This window comes from Daucus carota, chromosome 8, assembly GCF_001625215.2.
Source record: "Daucus carota subsp. sativus chromosome 8, DH1 v3.0, whole genome shotgun sequence".
NCBI classification, from domain to species: Eukaryota; Viridiplantae; Streptophyta; class Magnoliopsida; order Apiales; family Apiaceae; genus Daucus; species Daucus carota.
The window spans coordinates 24,491,135-24,513,845 of NC_030388.2; the positions used below are offsets into that span (position 1 = coordinate 24,491,135).

General features: G+C 33.6%; 3 protein-coding genes across 8 annotated transcripts; all 3 read left to right on the forward strand.

The window, feature by feature from the left end:
- The first annotated feature begins 352 nt into the window (after nucleotides 1-352).
- Nucleotides 353-4,467, forward strand: LOC108197082 (clp protease adapter protein ClpF, chloroplastic). 2 transcript variants are annotated; one of them, XM_017364571.2, is made up of 9 exons: nucleotides 353-504; nucleotides 1,036-1,404; nucleotides 1,490-1,549; nucleotides 1,895-1,989; nucleotides 2,110-2,282; nucleotides 2,891-3,003; nucleotides 3,531-3,576; nucleotides 3,847-3,887; nucleotides 3,965-4,467. In XM_017364571.2, the coding sequence occupies exons 2-9, from the start codon at nucleotides 1,075-1,077 to the stop codon at nucleotides 4,118-4,120; spliced, it is 1,014 nt and encodes a 337-aa protein (XP_017220060.1). In that variant the 5' UTR covers nucleotides 353-504; nucleotides 1,036-1,074; the 3' UTR covers nucleotides 4,121-4,467. The 2 variants fall into 2 exon arrangements, with proteins under 2 accessions (XP_017220060.1, XP_017220061.1); XM_017364572.2 differs by having other exon boundaries at nucleotides 472-504; nucleotides 1,017-1,404.
- A 1,423-nt stretch (nucleotides 4,468-5,890) lies between these two features.
- On the forward strand, nucleotides 5,891-13,594 carry LOC108197097 (putative pentatricopeptide repeat-containing protein At1g69350, mitochondrial). Of its 5 annotated transcripts, none has more exons than XM_064083469.1 (4): nucleotides 5,891-8,535; nucleotides 9,131-9,204; nucleotides 10,524-10,635; nucleotides 10,797-13,594. In XM_064083469.1, exon 1 carries the CDS (start codon nucleotides 6,202-6,204, stop codon nucleotides 8,461-8,463), a length of 2,262 nt encoding a protein of 753 aa, XP_063939539.1. In that variant the 5' UTR covers nucleotides 5,891-6,201; the 3' UTR covers nucleotides 8,464-8,535; nucleotides 9,131-9,204; nucleotides 10,524-10,635; nucleotides 10,797-13,594. The 5 variants fall into 5 exon arrangements, with proteins under 5 accessions (XP_063939539.1, XP_017220092.1, XP_017220089.1 ...); XM_017364603.2 differs by having other exon boundaries at nucleotides 13,251-13,594; XM_017364600.2 differs by having other exon boundaries at nucleotides 9,122-9,204; nucleotides 10,524-13,594.
- Nucleotides 13,595-18,135: 4,541 nt separating this feature from the next.
- On the forward strand, nucleotides 18,136-21,287 carry LOC135148522 (uncharacterized). Its single transcript, XM_064083795.1, has 5 exons — nucleotides 18,136-18,289; nucleotides 18,718-18,852; nucleotides 18,950-19,378; nucleotides 19,475-19,551; nucleotides 20,502-21,287. Exons 1-5 carry the CDS (start codon nucleotides 18,136-18,138, stop codon nucleotides 21,285-21,287), a joined length of 1,581 nt encoding a protein of 526 aa, XP_063939865.1.
- The last annotated feature ends 1,424 nt before the right edge of the window (nucleotides 21,288-22,711 follow it).

Below are 22,711 nucleotides of genomic sequence, written 5' to 3' on the forward strand. Positions count from 1 at the left end.
TTTGATTTATGAAATAATAAACCAATTTTTAATGTCCTTCCACTGAATATCACTTTAAATTGATTAAGTAATAAAAATATGTTCCGATCAATTTAATAAAATGTATAAATAATAGCCGTTGTCGTTATCACTAATTTATAAGCTAACAGAAATTTATATATAAGATAATGTATTTTTGTGACTTCAAATTTCGAAAACGAACTTGATTTTCTTATGCGAATTAAAAAATTCAAAAAGGCTATATTCAAACCTTCTTATACGACTCTCCGAGAGTGATGTTTGTGTCCGTGATGATTAATAATATAAGAGGTGAATAATATTATTTAGAGAGGATTTTTTCAACTTTTTATATGATCATTATTAAAAAAATTTGTATTCGTTCACACACACACGTGTGATCAAATAATAAGCGACTTATTCCTTGCAAACGTGTTTATTAGCAGGCTTGAGTTGCTCATTCGGCGCCATAGCTCTGCAATATTCCAATCCTCTTACAACCACCCGGTCAGTCCAGCCTTCACTCTTCCCTTCTTTATGCTCATTTTCATATATAAATAATTTTTATGTATGTATCTCCTCTGTGTGTGTAAAGACTAAAGTATGGTTTCTGTGTAATTTTCATTTCAAAGGGAGTAATTCACTTCTTGTATATTAGGGCTTCTTTAATTAGAGAAACATGCTGTAATTAAACTCAATTTTGTAAGTTTTGATTTGATCTGATTGTTCGACTTAATATATTCAAGTTCAAGATTGGTGAGAGGAGAAATAATAAATTTGTTGACAAGTTTCCCAAGCCAATTAGCTCTATATTCTTGGTAAAGTTTCAATTTTTAAATATGGGTTTATTTCTATCGTTTCTTATCATCTTTTTATGGGTAAATTATGTTATGTTATACAGTATTAAGGTCCATTGGCAATCTGTGTCTAGCTTTATGTGATTCCATTTTGTGTTTAAATTTTTTAGGTTTTTTTTAGAAAAATTGGTAATTGGGTTCTATGCATTAACTTAACATCAGATATGAACAATTTTTTTAGTGCTGAAGAGGGAAGTTAAGAGGAACGTTTTGGGAAACAATGGTACAGTGTATGTCGGTCAGCACCGTTCCCAGAAGCAGTAGTGGTGTCAATGGACCCGATCATGTTTCGAGGAGAAAGTTCAGATTTTCGGAGACAAGTCATGTAATTTTTGGTGTTCAAAGACATGGATTTGGGGGTCCCTTTTTGCCCCGCCAATCTTCAATTTATGATGTTGGTATAGAGAAACAACGAGATTTTACTGTTAAAGCTGGGTGGCTATTTAAAGGAAATGATAAAGAGTCAGATGCAAGCATAGAGCGTAGTGATTCTGCCATGGAGGATATAATGATATTCTTTTACCAGCTGGACTTGGGGACTCGTGTTCAGGTTTTCAATGATCTAGCCCTTTTAGAAACTATATATGTATTCAATACAAGCAGTTGTTTTAGCCTATAATGTTTTGTACTTGCAGTATGCACTGAATGTGGAGCAGTACGAGATTGCGCAACAACTAAGGAACAAACTTACTGAGGTCAGATGATAAGCTCCTATTTAAGTATATTTGCTTATTATTATTTGTTAGGTTCCTTATTCCAGAAGTATCGTGTTTGTCATTGAAGTGTGTCGGTGTCCTCATTGGGAAGCATTTCTACAACTGTTAAATTATTCAAATATTTCCATTTACATTTGGGGTCGGGATAAGTTTATTTTTCATTTTTATTGTCATGAATCAACAAAAGTGCTCAAGCTGTTTCATATTGTAAGGTTATTTTATTGTCATCTGTACTTCTTGTTTCATATTTTAGATGTACAAAGTATGTCAACAAAAATTATGTTAAAGTTGACTGCACATGTTGATTAAGTTTCCTGTTAAAAGGTTGATGCTGAAGTTATCAAGCAACAGGAAGCAAAAAGAGGATCTGCTTCTAAAAGTGAGGCTCAGGACAAAGCTATAAGCATCTTACGGCTACGGTGAGAGTCACATAATTCTGCTCTTGAAATTGGTCGAAGTTATGTATTTTCTAAATTATGATGTAATAATTTTCTGGTTCTGTCTTAGATCTTAAAGATTAATATGCTTCTTTCCTTCAGGGCAGACCTACAGGATGCAATTCAGAGTGAGAATTACGCCAAGGCAGCTTCACTACGTGATGAAATTTCTAAGCTAGAGTCACAGTCTCTGGCTGTATCAATTAAGGCTCAGGCCTATATCAATACTAAGTTTGCATTTCGTTTGGGTCAGAAACTTAAGCATAAGAAGTTTGGTAAGTACTTTTTTTTGTTATATTAAAATTTTATTATGTCCAGATTCATCTGCATTGAAACACAGTGTTTCTTTCCTTTTCTTTTCCTTTTTTAGTTCATGATTTTGGGTAGTAAAAAAGAACTAATAATACTTCTCTGCACGCATGACAAACATTTCTTTAACTTAGTGTATAGTAACAGTAGAGCTTCACTATTTCTAAATGTGAAGAAAAATAATCAAGCAATTAGGATCTATGTACTTTGTGTATGTTGGAGATGTTTAATAGGGTAATGCATTAAATTTTACTCTGGCTTGCAATTTTGACCCCAGTCAAGCCAGTGATACTGATATGGGTCATTGACCAGGCTTATTCAGTCCATAGGACCAATAGGATTAGTTTCTGAAAAATTTGTGTGGATACATCCAGCGCGATAGTTAATAGATATTTTGTACATCAAAAGGCTCTCTACTATAATGTATGTAATTTATCATCTACAACTGGAATTTGACAAGTAGGTTTCCTGTTGCTACTTCTGGAATATCTGAATATAAATGTGCATTATGAGAAATCTCCATCACAAATTTCCCGTGTTGTGTTTGAAATTACTTATTTTGATGGGACTTTAGGATATCGAGCTGTGGTTTGTGGTATGGATCCTGTATGTACCGAGTCAAGTTCATGGATGGAAAGTGCACAGGTTTCAAAGTTGAAGCATGGTCCAAATCAGCCATTTTATCAGGTATGATAAGATTTGCTACGTATTATAGTTGCAGCTGGACAGTGAGAATATTCTACTATACTTTTTGATTATCACTAGCCCTACTACAGTTTTCACTTAAAATCTGTTTCGGAGAGCCATCTTAGGTATTATTGGAAAGAATTATACTTCTTAATATGATTGATAAACACCTGGGTGGTGCACAAAGCTTGTACGACCGTAGGTGTTTATCATCATATGTATCACATCAATGGCATGTACTATACATTCTTGCTACAGTATCTCAAGTGCTTTTTATGGTTTTATGTGCACGTAACTTCTATTAAAGTATAGTGTTCATATAAATTCTTATATATTTGATTCTTTGATCTTGTACCGAGGAGATTATAGAAGTTTTATTCATTGTATTTATTAGCAAATTAATGATACGCAGTTGCAGAATTGATTGCCTGTTATCAATAGCAATTTACCATTTTAGCACAATCATTCGTTATGTACATATAACAAACAACAAAGAGCCCCTTCTAATATATTTTACTGTTTTTCAGGTCCTGGTTGATGTTCGTGCAGATCCCAATCTATTAGTAGCTTATGGTAATTAACATTTGTTTATCAAATACTCTCCAGTTTATGTCTTAACCCAACTTGGATTAAGCGGTTCTCTCATGTGATTTTTTATTTGCAATGGTTCACTTTAGTAGAGCATTTTATCTCATTACAGTCAAGCAATGCCTCAAGAAAATAGTTAATTCATGTGCTATGATTAAACTTCCCACTCATACAATGGTCCTTCTAATATATGATTTTGAAAATTTTCCTGTCTATAAGCAATTTTTTTATCTTGGTAACGGTTCTGTATTACAGTGTCAGAAGAAAATTTGCTGGCTCCGGAACAACCAGATACAGTGAGTAAAACTTGCTTCTCATACTATTACATGAACTTGTTCTTCATCTTACTGCAACACTTGTTTGCAATGTACAGGAGCGATTTGAACATCCTTATGCCCCCTTTTTATTCTACGGGGTGGATGCAGCTGGGGACTTCATACCAGTCAAGCAATTGCGAGAGAAGTACAACAAACCTAGGCATGAAGTGCCATATGGTCCACAAGATGAAGAAAATGGACAAGATGGTTAAGACAGTTTCAGCTGCATATTCAAGAATCAAGATCTCAGAAACTATGTGCAGTCAATAATAATTAAAATTCCCGTTTTCCTCAGCCTCATCTCAGTGTAAAGAATTGATCGATCAAATTTATCATCGCAGGTCAAATTATAATAGATCCCTCCTAGCGCTTTTTGCTGCAATATGCCGTTATTTGCTGGCATAAACCCTGGTATATGTATATATCCTACATCTAGGAGATTTTAACGCTACTCTTTGACTTGGAAACTTTAATAGATTGCTTGGCTCTTTATAGAACCAAAGTTATGTGTAGTACAACGATTTACAAGCGTAATAGTGCATGGCAAGCATTCTGTTTATTTATTCTTCCTTTCGAACAGGCTTGTAAGAGCAAGTAATCTATCTCATTACCTATTAATAATATAAAATAATGAATCCCAGTGAGTCTTAGTCATTTAGGTAATCTATTTTGATTGTCAACTCCAATAGCAATCCCTGTATTTGTTCCCTTATTATTATTTTAATAATAAATTTGAGAGAGAAGGTGAGAGAGAAGGGGAAAAATAGGGAAAAGACAAAAGAACGAAAGTGGGGATGAATTTTTTAGTCAAAAATATTAAATAGGTAATGACTCGAGGTTACCTAAAAATAGGTAATAATCAGAAGATTTGAGGATGGGTTAGTGATTTAGGTAATCACTAGGATAGTGTTGAAGTACCTCTTTTTCGATACATTATCTAAATATGAGTTTAGAAGCTTATTTAGGTAACCTATTGGACTAGCTCTAAGCGTCCGCATGATCCGAGAGGGACGCCAAATTAGTGAGGGAAATTTAATTACTTCCCCCGTTAAAATATGGGCATATTTGCTATTTTTTGCATGATTTTCCATCCCGACCTGAATAATATATATATTTTTTTGATATTTTAAACAATCTATTATAATTGTTATCATCCTCTTCAATTATGTTTAAGAACAAAAATTAACCAGATGCAATAAAGGTGCAACATGATGGAGGTTGTTGATTAAAGATGGAGAAGAAAAATGATAATCGATGATGAACGAAGTGGAGAAACAATTACATAAACGTGCAAAACTATTGCATAGTATACAAGGATACATAAAAAACAATTGCATAGTATACAAGAATACATAAAAAACAAAGGGTTTGTCTAGTGTGTGCCCATGAGCACATGCTAAGCGCGGAAATTTTTGCATTTAGATCATTTTGATTGGTGTGATTGATGTATTTGCAGGGGGTCCACTATTATTAAGAAGTGGGAGCCAATCAAGATGATCTAAACACAAAAATTTCCACGCTTAATATGAGCCTATGGGCACACCATAGAAAAACCGAAAAAGAAAACCATAGTTGATGCCAATGATTATAGCTGGTGGTTCGTATCTAATACAGTATATCTAATATTCACCCACTAAACATAATTTAAAAAATAATAAAAGGAGAAAATAAGGGTCGTCGAATTAAATATAATGAATGACTATATATATTGGTCTACCATACTACAATAAAAATATGGTCTACAAAGAACTTTACTCTAGTAGAATATAAATATATTATTATTTATGTATAGATATACAATTGGAGTCGGAGAGATATGAATCTCCGACCCGTTCAGACCCCGGAATTTTTTTATAAAACTTTACCCATTCCCCGTCCTCAAATAATTCTTTGAATTCTCGATCCTAACAGGACAACGATCGGATCGGGATCGAGCGGACAGGGTAAGCGCCCAATCCTGCCTAAAATATTTAGCCTAGATTTTAAAAAGAGATCCGGCCCAATTTTGAAAAACAATCCGATCCGATTTGCACCCCGAATCCAGTTCGTGTGCATCTATATTCTTGACCCTCCTGTTTTGTTCCCTGGATTCGGTCTGTGTATCTCCATTACTCAACTTGAAATGTTCACAAAGTTTTTTTCTTCAAAATTTTTTTTTTTGCAACTCCGCAATTAAATCTTGTAACTGTATATTAATTCTTGATTACATTGATGCAATTTTGTCATCAGCTCAAGTCTTTAGCTAAAGATTGAAGATTTACATACAATTTGGGTATTCGAAATTCACACAAGAATGACACTTTACATGCCTTTCTTTAACAGAACTTTAAGTTCAAGAACTCTAACTCAACTACATGCTCACCTTATAGTTAATGGTCACCAAAAAAGCCAACCTGCAGCAACTAAACTAATTGAATCATATGCAAACATGGGTCATGTTGAATCTGCTAGAATTGTGTTTCAGAACTTCAAAAACCCAGATTCTTTCATGTGGGGTGTGCTTATTAAGTGTCATGTTTGGAGTGGTTTGTTTAGAGAAGCTATTCTTTTGTATAATGAGATGTTGGGGAATTTTACCCAAGTTAGTAGCTTTGTATTTCCATCAACTTTGAGGGCTTGTTCTGGTATTGGTGATCTGGGTGTTGGTGAGATGGTTCATGGGAGGATTGTTAAATGTGGGCTTCAGTTTGATCTTGTGATTCAGACTTCTTTGCTTAGTATGTATGGTGAAACTGGGTGTTTGAGGTATGCGCGCAGTGTATTTGAGGATTTGTCTGTGAGGGACCTTGTTTTGTGGAGTTCAATCATATCGAGTCATGTGCAGAATGGTGAGGAGAGTGAAGGGGTAGATTTGTTTCGTGAGATGGTTGGGGAAGGTGTTGAACCTGATTCGGTGGTTATGCTTAGTGTGGCCGAGGCGTGTGCGGAATTGGGTTTGTGGAGAGAAGGGAAGTCGGTTCATGGATATGTAGTGAGAAATGCCATTTTAAGTGATGGAGCGCTGGATAGTTCTTTGATTACAATGTATGGTAAATGCGGTGATTTGCATAGTGCAGAGGGGATTTTTAACAATGTTGTTCACTTATCTACAGCTACTTGGACGTCAATGATTACATGCTATAATCAATGTGGTTGCTATAGAGAAGTCATAGATATTTTCTCCAAGATGCTATTGTCTAATGGGGAACCAAATGCAGTAACTATGATGGGAGTTCTTCGATCTTGTGTTAGGTTGGGTTGGTTAAAAGAAGGCAGGTCTGTTCATGGTTTTGTTATTAGGAAAATTATGGACCCTGAATATAATTCTTTAGTGCCATCTTTAGTTGATTTGTATGCTACTTCTGGTAATACAAGATGTGCCCACAAGATTTTATTTGTGTCAAGAGAGAGACATATTGTATCATGGAATTTGCTCATATCACGCTGCATCGAGGAAGGGTCTAAAGAGGCGTTGACTATATTTAGGAAGATGCAAAGTTACAATATATCTCCAGATTCATTTACGCTGGCCACTATGCTTTCAGCCTGTGGGAAGTTTGGTTTGCTGCTGTACGGACGTCAGATACATGGTCATGTTATAAGAACAAGCTGTCCAAGCGAGTTTGTCCTGAATTCGCTAATTGACATGTATGCTAAATGTGGGTTTGTGGATTCAGCTTACTTGGTATTTAAGAACAGGGGACAAGGAAGTGTTGTAACATGGAATTCAATGATATGTGGATTCTGTCATAATGGCTTTTCAGCAAAAGCTATTAGTCTTTTTGATCAGATGTATTCAAAAAGTCTTGAAATGGATGCAGTGACATTTTTGAGTGTAATTCAAGCTTGCTCGAATTTGGGATATCTAGAGAAAGGGAAGTGGATACACCATAAGCTTATTACAACTTGTTTACAGGATGATACATACATTAATACAGCTTTATTAGACATGTATGCCAAGTGTGGAGACCTTTACATGGCTAGGGGTATCTTTGATACCATGTCAGAAAGAACTGTTGTATCGTGGAGTGCCATGATCGGTGGTTATGGTTCGCATGGCCAGATTGACCTTGCGATTTCACTCTTCAACAGAATGGTAGAATCTGAGGTAAAACCAAATGAAGTCACATTTATGAATATATTATCTGCATGCAGCCATGCAGGATATGTGGAAGTAGGAAAGTCTTACTTCAACTTAATGAAGGACTTTGGTGCTGAACCACAGTTGGAACATTATGCATGTTTAATTGATCTTCTAAGCCGAGGTGGAAACCTAGACGAAGCGTACATGATCATTGATACAATGCCATTTCAAGCTGATGCAAGCAACTGGGGTGCTCTGTTGAATGGTTGTCGGATTCATAGACGAGTAGACATGATCCAAAAAATTCAAGAAAAACTTTTAGGTTTAGATATGGATGACACTGGATATTATACTCTACTATCTAATGTATTTGCAGAAGGTGGAGACTGGGGGGAGTTTAGTATGGTGAGATCATTAATGAATGGTTTAGGTCTAAAAAAATGCTTAGGAATGAGTAAAGTTGAGATTGATACAGGGGTGCATGGAAACTAAGCTGTATATATGCATCAATGATGAACAAAGTAAACATCCAACACTTGGAATCTTGTCCAGGAGTCCAGGATTGTAAGTAGATATGCTTGTTACGTTATTAAAGATAGATATGTTCATTATAATATTTACCAACTATTACTTATGTACAACGATTACTGTTATTACAGACTACACTGTAATAAGTCAATTCACATTACTGCCCTTTGTACGCATGTATGTTAAGTTCCAAGAGTACCCGAAATATCGCAGAAGGGGGTCAAATGCGTTACTCTTATAGTTTTGCTTTTCCTGACAAGATTATTATATAAGGATGAACTAGTACAATGAATGAAGAAGTAGTTTGATTCGGTCTGAAATCGTATAAATAACATTAGTTTAAATCAATTCTCTACTATCCTTGATCACTCGCATAGACACATGCACATTACTTTGCATGCATTTAAGTATTTTTGGTGATTCAGTGAAAAGAACATGATGGTAGAAATGTTGTCAGTGCGAGGGCTTTTCTTATTCTTGCTAATATATACAGTCTAGTTACTACTTAGGGAACTATGCTAAAATCTACAATGATGTATGTTGCCCCTAAAATAAATTGAATTATGTGAGATGAAGTTTTTTTTTAGATGATTATGTTTTTTTGTACCACCTAATTTTGTAGTTCTGACAGGCAGCTAAAATTGAGGCTGCAGCTGCCCATGGAAAAGATGGAGGATATATTGAAAACTAAATCCAGAATCCCAGGTATCTTATTCTTTTTTTCTTCTTGTCTACAAACTTGCAACAAGTAACTTTCTTTACTTAAATTCCCTACCGTACATCTCACCCTTGCACCAATTATGTCTTTTGGCAAATCTATTTTTGTAAACTGCAAAGTGAGCACTAAAAAATTGGTACCATTTTTTCTTTTCAAGTCTCAGACTTGAGTAATTGCCACTAAATTTATTTTTCATTCCATCTGAAAAATACAAAAAGGTGTGTTACATCCCTACATAGTTTTAACTTTCTCCATGACGTTGACCTTATACTTATAATCTGAACAATGGTATAAATGCATTATACAATGTGATTTAATTTCTCCTTGAAATTACAAGTTGAAGTATGACATGTTGAAATTAACTTGGGAAACATAAATTATGACATGTTACTTGCAATCTGGAGGCCTGCCATTATAGTTCTCGAATCAAAAACTTAGTGTCTACCAGATGTTGAGTATGATCACTTCCCAGTATGTTATACTCCCTCTGTTTTTTTTATATGATGCTTTGACTTTTGGCACACATTTTTAAGTGCTTTGACCGAGTAGTTAAAAATATTATTTTTTGAATTTTTTTTTTTGAATAAAAATTTTGATTATATATTATTATTCAGAAAAAGAAATTTTGAAAAATAATATTTTTAACTACCCGGTCAAAGCACTTAAAAGTGTGTGCCAAAAGTCAAAGCGTCATATAAAAAAAAACAGAGGGAGTAGTTGTGTATTTGGGAGTCAGCATGAATATAGTTTCAAGTAGCACTATTACAAGATGTTCATTTAGTTTAAAATTATAGTATACTTCAAAGATGCTAATTTGAGTTTCTTCATCTATTCAGCTAAATTAAAAAAGATCATTGTACGTGGGGCCTGTATTCATCTAGTCAGCATGAATGTAATTTCAAGTAGCACTATTACAAGATGTTCATTTGGTATAAAATTATAGTATACTTCATAGATGCTAAATTGAGTTTTTCCATCTCTTCAGCTAAATTAACAAAGATCATAGTGCGTGTGACACTGTATTCAAACTTGAGTTTAGTATCTTTTTTGTCACGAAACCTAAACATAGATGTAATATCGTACAATATTTTTTTTTTGCTTCAGTTTATTAGCGTCGAAGGTTAAGGTCTAAAATCTAAACTTTCCTGAAAATTAAGAGTACTCTTTCATTTAAAGACCCTCTAAACTAGATAATGCAAAAACGAAGACGGTTTACTTAAAACAGGGGTGTAGAAGTAATCTGACATGCTCTTTAAAGAGTGATGAACTGATATCTATACTGAATTTGGACCAATTGCCTATGCAGAGAATGAACCAGAAGTTGATGGAAGAAGCACCATTCCTTACATTGATATGCGAGCTGAGGAAAGCCATGGGTGATGCAACAGTTGCAGCTGCAGCATATATAGGGTATACTGGTATTGGTACTGTCCTTAAAATGAATCCCTTTCCTTCATAAAACTTAACAATAAAATGCGGGTAAATAAATAAAGAAATGACTTACATTTACGGGTTTTTAAGACATGAAAGTTTTTCTTGAAAACTACACAACTGTATTGTTATGTTTGGCCATATATAGGCCAAGCGTCCTGTGACAGAGATGATATCTTCTGTTGACTTGATTGAAGAACAATTATGTGTTTCAAGAGGGAAGATACTTTGTTACAAACAGGTATGATATAATATAACCTAATATAGGAATAAATCATTAATTTATGTTCACTTGCTGATTTTATTTAGAGGAAGATATTTTGCTTAGAGGACATTCAATATAATGCCGAATGATTGCAGAAGATTCTTTCAAAATTTTCAGACCTGGGCCAGGGAGTTTATGCTAAATTAAGCATATGTTGAACACTTCACCATGAGGGTTTAACATTAGCAAAATTACATTGTTCCTCGTATTGCTACATATGACAGTATGAGACCATACTCTCCATACTACTATAGTTTGGTTTATTGACTAGGGAAAATTGGAATGTTTTATAAGCTGATATACTGAAAAAAATTGTGATGGGTGTGTATTGTTAATTTATTAGTTTGTATGAAGGTAGATTGTGTCGGCAGTGCTATCTCGAGATATCTAGCAATCCATGCCGGAAAAAAATTAGTGCCCTATATTGATATCGTAAAAAGGTAATAAATGACATATCGATAATATTTATTCATTGGATCAGCCAAATAAGAAAGATATTTAACAACAAATTATTTAATCAAAACATTTAACAACATGTTTGATGCTATTTTGAAGTAAAAATTAAAATCTGTGCCCCTAAGAAATTTTGTGCTTATATATTTTATTAAATTTTTATTTACTCCTTTATATATATGTAAAAGAAATATGCCTTTAAAAGTTTAATTTTTAGGTACTCCCATTCGTTAGCATAAGCGGATTGGTCTCAGGCCAATGTGTCGGCGCTGTTGATGACACACATGTATCTGCTCACATAAGAATACCTAATAAACATGCTCTCGTGGTCATAGAGATACCCGAAAATTAATGTGCTGACTGACTGCATTTTTGATTCAAAATTCACATATACTTCGAGTGATCGGGGAAGGAACTGCATCAGATTCAAGAATAATTAAAATGCACTTATTAGAGAAGTTAAATTAGTAAAAAATAATTGACAGTGGGATAGACCCTAGCTTCCTAAAAATCTCTCTAACTCTTTTCATTTCTAGCTGTCGCCGGAGCTTCCATCAATCTTCATGAAAAGTCCCAATCAATTAATTTCTTTTGATTTGTTGTTCTTCTTTCATTAAAACTCCTCACCAGATCTATTCTTAGATGTTAGATCTATTAGTTTTTCAAGATTTTGATTCGGTGATAAATCAATTGGGATGCATAAATGATAAGTTAGGCGACTGTAATTCAGTTTTAGCCATATCTGGAGTTCACATCGATCGGTAAGATAAGGAACGTGTGAATTGACCCCACGATAATGGTATGCGTTCAAAATATTTTGTCATAGTACTTTTGAATTTGTCTGTCATATATGTCCTTTGAACAGATTTATATTTCGTAATTGAATTTTGTGATTCGTTTATAGCTAGATATATAAGGTTTTATACTACAAATTGTGTTATAGCGTTTTTGTATATTCAGTTTTTTATTGTGTTCCTTTCGAGGGAGAGTCATAGTTGATGGCTTTTTGATCGTATATTGTGATTTTATTTTGTCGTTAATTATCATTTGATGACTTTGTTTCGATGCTTGACATAAGCCTTTGTTCTTGATTATTTCTTCCCTCTTTTTTCTCTCTCTCTCTCTCTCTCTTTATTTCTTTCATTCGTTATTTTTTCTCTCCCTCTTTCTTTTCTTCCTTCCCGCAGATCTTGTGTCCTTCATCCGGGTTTTCTTTACGGTCATTAAAATTTTATTGACTAAATTTTGTGGGGCCATCTTTGCATGATTGTGGTTAGTCGGTAGATTTCTTTAAATGAAAGTTCTCCTTTTCTTCTTAGTTCTGTGGTTTTGCTTCTTTTTTTTCGAGTGTTTTTTTTAGACATCAATTTTTTTTATCTGAATTTTTGTGTGACATTTCAGCAATGCCCTCTGGTTAGATGAAAGATTTTCATGTATGAAAGAAGCTCTTTCGATCCTCTCGGTATTGTATTTTGGTACAATTCACTAACGTGAAAGTCTTATGACAAAAAAGAAAAGTTAAATTAGTTATCCCTGCCGGTAATTATTGAACAAATAATCAACCATTCTTTTTTCAATTCTTGTATTCAATATATTATACTGTATTTAATGTAGTCCTATATCTTATTTATGGGTAAATATTGTTTAGTTGATGCGGGTCTCCTCATAGAAGTGGACTAGTCCCACTTTTAGTGTTCATTACCATCTAAAAGAGTACACAAATCGTGGACCTGTAAATTGTAAAGAGGTATTTAATTATCGCCATGCATCATTGAGGAATGCTATTGGAAGGGCAATTTTTTTCCTATTATTAGAAGTATAATTAAGCCATTCTATTCGTGTCAAGCACATTCAGACATATTTATCACTTGTTATATATTGCAGAACTTCTTTGTACAATTTCTTACGAGAAAAAGATCATGATATGACACATGAAGAAGAAGTGATACAAGAGTTGGAAAAAGAAACTCTCGAAGTAGTGTTTTATGCACTAAGAAACAAGTTTGAAGGTTGGGGCCATTGCAGGTAAAATCGAAATACAATAGCGAATACTATGTGGAGCGAATACTTATTGCACAAGGATAATGATGTTAAAATGTTAGATTAGTTAATAGTTGTGGCGAACTCATTCGTAGTTAGATTGTTTTTAACTATACTTTGAGTGAGTTGTTTTGTTATTATTTTTGATTTAATTTAATCAGTGAATGTACTTTAATATTTTTACTTTATATATGTATTGCAACTGATTTTTGTATTAAAATTTTGTTCTCTTTACTTTGTATATGTAGTTCATAACATTTTGATATAATTCATTTTCAGTTTGATTTTAATATTTCCCAACCTGATATAAAATCAAGGAAAAATCATTAAGATGGTGATAAACAATCTAGATTCAGCTAGACAGCTACTTATTAGATTGGAGATAATTTTATCAGCTGAAAATATCTAACAATGGCCCTGTTTGGGACGGAGGGAGTATCTAGATTTTCTTGAAATTTAGAAACTAAGTTATATGTGGCAACTGATGAAGAAATATGGGAACTATTAATAGTTGGGTTTAATAGTTGGGGGTCTAATTAAGATGTTTACTTAACTGATGACATGACCTAATTAAAAGTATTAACTTTATTATACTTCTGCATTATATTATAGGCAAAACCTGATGCATGCAAGTGGAAAACGAAACAAATTTTTAACTACACTGAACTACACGAGTTAGTCGCAAAAGTAGAGCAGCAAGTTCAACAAGTGAAACAAACAATAATAAAAGAATAAGAGAAGGTCTAATATATGTTTCGGGGATTGGGAATCAATAGAAGAAATCAATAGCTTGTTATTTGACAACACTCTGAATTTGGAAAACATAGACAATTACAATGACGATGACATTCAGTTTGTTCTCTATTCGTAAGAAAATTTTAATTTTGCACTTGAATCAATGGCAAAAAAGAAGTGCGTGGATGCAGAGGAATTACTCCCTCTGTCCCACAATACAAATATCTTTTGGAAGGAAATTTTTTTCTCATAATATTTGTCCACTTTTGGTTTTCAATGCAAATGTATTGATATTATTCCAAAATTAACCTTCTTGAAAGTTGTATAAGAGGGTTGAATAAGAGTTTACATCCATACATTTATTAGGGGTAAAAGTGAGAAAATATTATCCAACTAATGTTTCCTTACTATGTGTAATTTTTTTCAAAAGATACTTGTATTGTAGGATGGATGGAGTAAAAAATAGGAAGAAAACAATTGAAATTTAAGATGATATAATTTAGCAGACTATGATAACATCTCAAGCCCACAACTAGATGCATACCGGACCAACAACCCACTAAAGGTCGGCCCAAAAGTGCTAACGAATTGGTATACATTAGTTATTTGCTTGTGTTTATAAAGGCCCAAACACATGTCAGATGTTACAAATATCCCCTCTTATATGCTCGACGTCCTCGTCGAGCACACAATCAACTTAAGCAATCCAAGCAGTGCCTTGGCACTTCCGGCCGAGTCATGCGTGGTGGGCCCATAACCCACATGTCCAAGGATCGAAACCTCACTCTGATACCATTTATAACATCTCAAGGCCACAACTAGATGCATACCGGACCCAACAACCCACCACAGATCGGCCCAAAAATGCTACCAAATTGGTATACATTAGTTATTTGCTTGTGTTTATAAAGGTCCAAAACCGATACGGATGTTACAACATGACTTCCTTGCAATATGTCGCAAATAGTATCAGGACATACCATATTGAAGAAGTGTAATGTTATGTTAGAAAGGTCTCGACAACGTGTATAATCACTTGGAAACTATTAATTCGAATGCAACTTAAATTTGTGAAACTTACTTGTTTCTTGTGTGAAACATCCTAAAAGTGCAATGATAATATTTAGTTGTCCCCTTCAAATGCAAAAACATATCTTGAAAAATACAAGATTTAGTTTATACTCTTTGTTTTATCATTTAATTATAATTCATAATAGGAACTTGGGATTATGATATCATTCGGGGGTCGTTTGGTTCGTGGAGCGGTATCCGGTTGGAATTAAAAATCGAGTTGAGGTGGTATGGGGTTAAGTTATCATTTTTGATATCATGTGTTTGGTTGAGTATTGGAATGAATTTATTTAATTTAAAATATTATCATGTTATTGATTAAATTAAATTATTTTATTAAATGAAAAATTATAGATTATTTTTATTATTATTATTAACATTTATTTGTACATATGGATATTTTTCTTTGATATTATTAATATTTTTTCAAAAAATAAAAAAAGAACATTAATAATAATACTCATACCATCATCTCATACCCATTTCTCCACTTGGGTTTCAATGAGTCATAACCTGGGGTTTCAGGTATGGGTATGAAGATAAAAAAAAATCCAACCAAACACTAGGTATGGGTTTAGCTCATTTCATACCCATATCTAGGGTTAAAAATGGGATGGGGAAAATGAGGAACCCGCCCCAACCCGTCCCGAATGGGGCAAATCCGCCCCGCTTATATGGGGAATGGGGTAGTGACGGGGAATGATTTTCTTCCCCGCCAAAATATGGGGCAAGTATGGTATTTGTTGAATCCCCGCGGGGATTCCCCGCCCCGCCCCACATATATTTAATATAACTAAATAATTATATTTAATATAATATATTTTTTATATTTAATATTATTATTTTATAATACACAAAACTATAATTTTACAATGTATAACATGTCTCTTTGATTTATATTATATTTAGTTTTTTGCTTTTAATATACATGTCTCGTATATTTTTATTAAATTCTGAAGAAAAAATTATTAAAATTTAAAGTAATTATTTAAAGTGTAATATTATAGTAGTGGGGTGGGGCGGGGCGAAATTATATTAAATCCCCGATGAGGCGGGGATGAGAATTAAAAATAAATCCCCACGGGGAATGGGGCGGGGACGGGGCAGGAAAAATATATATGGGGCGGGGTTGGGAAATGAAGTCCCCGCCCCGAACCCGCCCCATTTTTAACCCTACCCATATCTGATTTCTCATACCACCCAACCAAACGACCCCTTAATATTGATTTATTATTTTAGTTTTTAGTTTTAAATTTATGATACTCTAATTATATATGTGTAATGGATTTAAATTCTCAAAAGTTAGACTTTTGTCACGGGTTTAGAGTTTTGACCTTTCTAAACTCACCGTGCCGGCGTCTAGCACTTGTCGCCCAACCTTGCGCACTACTAGATCAGCTTACTAATAAAGCCCTTCTCTATTAGTAAAACCCAATTACCCTTGATCCACACTACTAGCCCCTTGCTAGTTACAAAGCTTAGCACTCAACCCTCACAAGCTCTCTAGCTCTCACTATGAATGCTATTACTTTGCTTTCCCAACTTGTTGTTCCTCCAAATGAGGGGTCTCACCCTTTTATAGACTCCTCCACCACTTGGAGAGAATTCTAGAACATGTACATCTCACATGCTTCTAGATTATTCCACTAACTACACCACTCTATTCTAGAACCTACCTTTCTAGAATATACAAGTACTACATAGGAAAACTCTAGAAACTCCCAAGCCTCTTGAAGGTTCCAGAAGACTCCACCAAGCTCCACATGGTTCTCCTACCTTCTAGACTCTTCCAAAACTATGAGCTCCTTCTAGAGAATTCCGCCAAGTTCTTCACCATTCTAGATTATTCCGCACTCTTCCGATCTTCTCTAGAATGTTCCTCACTCAAAGAGGTTGAATTTTGTCGGGGCGTGACACATTGCTATCTATTATCTTGTCAAATACCTTTAATTGTGTTGTGCGATTATTAGCTGAGACACTAATCGTTATTAAATATAATATTGTCGTTGAGTTGTAACTTTAACGAATGAATTACTAAAATTTTAATTTAAGATTGAAATAAACTAAATTACTTTTGCTCTTTAACTATATTAAAAATTAATGTTAAATTTGCTTTAATTTTTTTACTTGCTTTTGCAAGTAGTGTATGTATTTCTCGCGAATAACAGTTTTTCTGAAAAGACTTAGTCAATTTATTTGCGGTCACTAAAAGAAGAAAGAATTTTAATAAGAGGATACATCGATAAACTCAAAATTATCATATCTCAATATTCTATACATAATTTACGAGTTTTTGTTATGATAACATATAAGTTATCACAAACTAAGCTGGAAAAGCAGGAAGTAGATATATTACCATGTACCATATTCCGGCGAACACGTTTTTATGTAATTTTGTTCTTGTCACCGAACACATTTTCTTGTAATTTTGTTCTTGTGTATTTTTCAAAGTAATCAACATCCTAGTAAATTTATAATCGAATAAAAATCTTTAATACTTATAAAAAGATCGAGAAAACCCATGACCATATATCGACATGTCAAATCTTTCAAATATATATATAAAAGATAACATTTCAACCGCTTTTGTTTTAATATTCCGTCATATCATATTGTATCTTAACTCTTTTCTTGATTTGATTCGAAAGAATATAAGATTGGATGTTATTTTTATAAAATCCGTTCTTTAACTTTTTTTAATCAAATAAATCAATTCCATATCGAATAAGAATATCTTAATTCAAAACGATTAACGAAATTCATTATCGACGTGTTAAAAGATTGAGATTTGTATATATAATACCCATCCAACCACCTTTGTTGTCAATATCTTGCTTCTTCTTATCACCTCTCTCTCTAAACAAATCTATATCCATTTCATAAACTATTACTTTGCATAAAAGCATTCTCATTTTTGGTAAAAATGGTAAGGATGGAAGTCAATGTTAAGAATGTCCAAACAGAAGAATTCGGTGCCTTACCTTGTCTAGCTCGGGCTGTTCGGATTTTGTTGGTAGATCATGACATAACCTCACACATTTCCCTTACATCTATGTTTGTGCAACAAAATTATAAAGGTAATTATTTATTTTTTATACATTTCAGAACATGTTTTTCTCAATACTTCTCCTTTCGAATACATTTAAGATTTTGATTTTCTAAATTTTGTAAGTTTATGGATTCTTTCTTGTTTGGTGCTTTGCTCAGTGTGTACTACTTGAAATCTCAATATTTATCAGGGTGACTCATGTTAATGACTATGATTTATTTTCGAGATGCCTTATTCCTGAAAAGAAATCTATAGATACATGCTTTTTTGCCAATATATTTCTATCTTTGTAAATAACGAATATGAACCATTTTCAAATATTTAATTTTAAATCTTATATCATATCTCTTATTTAATCAACTAATGAACTTTTCAAATACTATGTGTGCAAGACTTTTGTGATTAATCTCTTACAATATTATTCGATGACATGTTTCTTGATCTGGTTGGTTTCAGTGACCACTGTTGAATCCGCAACTCAGGCACTGTCATTCCTTGAAGAGAAGGAGGAGAATTATGATATGGTAATTGCTGAAATTCCCATGCCAGAAATGAGCATCTCTGAGTTTGCAGAGAAAATTCATGGTCACAGTAGTAAAATTCCAATAATATGTAAGCCAGATTATATTTGATCTCCTTTTTATTTACATCATATGTAGTCAAAATTGATCAGCTTGTATGTATGCAGTGATTGCTAAAGATTTACCAAGAGAGTTAATGTTGGAGGCTTTTGACAATGGGGTGTGCTATGTCCTCCCAAAGCCACCTAGTCAAAGTGACATTGCAGGATTGTGGCAGCATGTCCGTCGAGTGACAGGAGAAATGCCTGCTTCGATAGACTTCTCTAACTTTCGATTAGAGGATTGGGACAATCCTACCAGTGATAGTGGTAGGGGTGGTTCTGCAAGAAATCAAGAAGAGATGAACTTAAAGATGAAAGGGGTCGTTACTGAAGAAGGCCATGCAAAAAGGAAACAGATCCATATTGCAGGCACTTCTGGTTCTTCAACTGACTTTGAGGTGGAGGATGGTCACTACTCTAAGAAGACAAACATCTCTTATTATTTGCATTTTCATGAGAAGTTTTTGAATGCAATAAGCACTCTCGGTGAACATGGTAATTAGCACTAATGTTGCTATAAATTATTTTATGATATATATGTATGCTGTTGTGTAATGGTAATAATGTGAACTTGTCTTTCTTTTGGAGCAGATGCTCAGCCAGAGAATATCTTAGCATTGATGAATGAGCCTGGCTTGACATATGACCAGGTTGCTAGTTATTTGCAGGTATATATTTATCTCAAACTAACTGATCAGTTCTGAAAAATATATGATATATATATTAAAACAATCTGCACCATATTATTCACTATGTACATATAACTGACTCTCATTCCAAATATAGCATTGATATCATTTATGTTACTCCGATTATTCTGTTTAGGGAGTCGTATCCGTATCCAACACTTGAACATGCAAACATGATATTATGTGCGGGATTCTTTGATTGAAATGTGGACACTCTGACAACCTAAAAGACTACATTTTAAGTTAAATTTACAATGTAAACGGGAAAAAGCAAAAAAAATATAACGAAACATATAAAAAAAGAAGACCCTTAATTTAAAAAATATCTAATAACTTGATAGAGTTACCTTTTGTTAAAATATCTACTTACATGTTTATTATTTTATGTCCCCGCATCCGTATCCCAAAAATAGAATACTGTCCCCGTTTCCCCAATTCGAAGTTTTCAAGTTCGACACTTCGTATCCGAGTTAGACTAACCTAGGTTATCCTTATTCTAATGTTGCTTAAACATTGATGTGTATCTAGTTTAGGTACCAGTTTCAGCTTATATATCTTGTAATTAAGGTGGACCATTGAAGTGCCTTCTCAGTATCACTTACCCTTTAAGTGTTCTTAAGTGTACCAGTGGAGTTTGTTCTGATCATCACTTACCTTCTTAGCTGCTTAATATTAATGTTGGTACAGAGCAGGTACACATATCTTATAGTCCTTTGTTACCAGGATGACAAGTTCATAACAGGAAGATTACTAAATCCTGTCCATATATGATTTCTTAATAGTTGTACAAGTACCATAATTTACAAATTGTTAAGCTTTTGCATGTAATCCTTATTGTAGTTAACTAATATTGATTACATTTGTTACTATTTTCAGTACAACTTAATTACATCATCTAGTTTACTAGAAAGTTTCCTTCTTCACTGCAGACATATGAAGAACAGAAGAGACTCTTGTCGAACGTGATGAAAACTGCTAGTCCAGTTATGCCAGCACCGGTAACCAATTCCAACCAAGGAAATGCCTTCAACTACCCGGGCAACCAATATGGTGTCCCAGTACCATACGCTGGAATGCAACAACCACAAGGTGCAAGTGGTTATTTTAGCAATAGATGGGAGGCTCAAGAACGAGGAGGTTCAAGCCTTCATTACCCTGGCAACAATACTGCGAACGCAGTTATCAACCCATATGTCGTCCAAGTACCACAGGGTAATGGTGGAATTCAAGAACCACAAGGTGCAAGTGGTTACTTGAGCAATAGCGGGGTGCCTCTAAATCAAGAACAAGGAGGTTCAAGCCTCGGTTACCCTCGCTACAATAGTGGTGGTTCAAGTATTGGTTACGTGAACAATGGTTGGCAGGTTCCCAACCAAGGACCAGCAGGTTCCAGTATGCACTTGAGGAATCGTTGGGAGGCCATGAATCAAGAGCCAACAGGTGTATCTGGAACTGCACCATATAGCTTTGGAAATGCACCAGCAGCTGCAAGCACACACTTGAGCAATAATTTCGAGGCTTCGAATCAAGGACCAGCTGGTGCATCTGGAACTGCACTATATGGTTCTGGAAATGCTGGCAATACGGGTGCCATGAACAACAAAAATCACGGAGAAGGCACTAGTGGTTCCGGTCAGCTGTTTGATGGACTACCTAGCGATGAAGAAATTAGCCGAATCTTGCAGGACTTTGAAGACTCTGGAGGTGACTTGTAGGATTTTATAAAGTGAGGTTTCAACAAGTGTCGCAACTCTTCAGCAGTCATGTGGCTAATTGTCAATCGCTTGGGGGTGGAAACATATCATAACTTGAAGACTTGTCCAAATTAGTCACGTATCACCACATTGATGGATTTAGCATTATTAGCTTTTTGAAATTTGGATGGATTTAGCATTATTATCTTGATATTACTGAAACTGCAAACACTGTTCTTAGCCAAGAATCAAGTGCTTCTTTTTGTTGAGGGTGTTTATAAGATTAATAAGAGTTATACAACTAATTCATCACTGACCTTGCTAAAACCATAAAACTGGCAATGATGTTGAAGAAACTTTCAACACATCAAGTAATTAACAATTTTCAAACACATCACTCTCAGTTAATTACTTAACAGAAATTCAAAAACAATTTTTAAGAATATGAAAAAAAATCTTAAAAAATCGTATTTTTTTAAAAAAATAAAAATCTTAAAAATTCAGAAAAATCTGAAATTAAAAAAAACTTTAACAAATTAAAAAAAACAGGAATTTTTTTTCAAAGTTCAAAAAAAATTGGAAAAAAATCAAAAATTTAAAGAATTTGAAAAAATTTGGAAAAAAAATTAGGTGGCAAGTTTTTCTTTTCTCGATTTTGAAAATTTTGAAAAGAACAAAAAAAGGCTTGCCACGTTTTGTTTTCCATTTTTTGAATTTTTGATTTTATGCACATTTTTCAAAAAATAAATAAAAAATGATCAGATTTTGTTACTTTTTTTCAGATTAAATAAATTTTAATATTTTTTCAGATTTTTTTTCAAATTTTATGAATTTATTTGTATTTTTTTTATTTCTTTTCGAACTTTCCGTTAATTACTTAACGAAACTGGCGAAGAGTGAAGCTTGTGAATTTTTTTAATTACTTGATGATGCGTTTGAAAGTTTTTTCAACAACATGACCCGGTTGCAAACTTTCAGCGAAATTAGTGATGAATTAGCTATTTCACCCAAATTAATAATCAGCGTGAAGGTTGAATAAGAAAAGAGATTAAATATTAAATTGGTCACTGAAGTGAAAGTCATGTATTACTTCGTTCACTAGTCTTAACGGGATATCATTTCAATCTTTAAAGTCACAATAAATATCAACGAAGTACCTCCAAATTTGAGTTCAAAATATAAAAATATTATTTATAGAGTTTGACACATTATTTTTGAATTCTACTGTGACCAAGTAAAAGATTATGATTCTAGTATTTATGGTAATATATTAAGATTTTATTAATTTTATTTAATATTTAGTTTTACTTAAAACAAATAAAATAATTATTTGATAAAAAATAAATAGTAGATAGTAAATAAATTTGATAAAATCTAAATATATTATCATAAATCATAACATGTTAGTTGATTTTGGTAACATTCAAGAATAATGTGTAAAACTC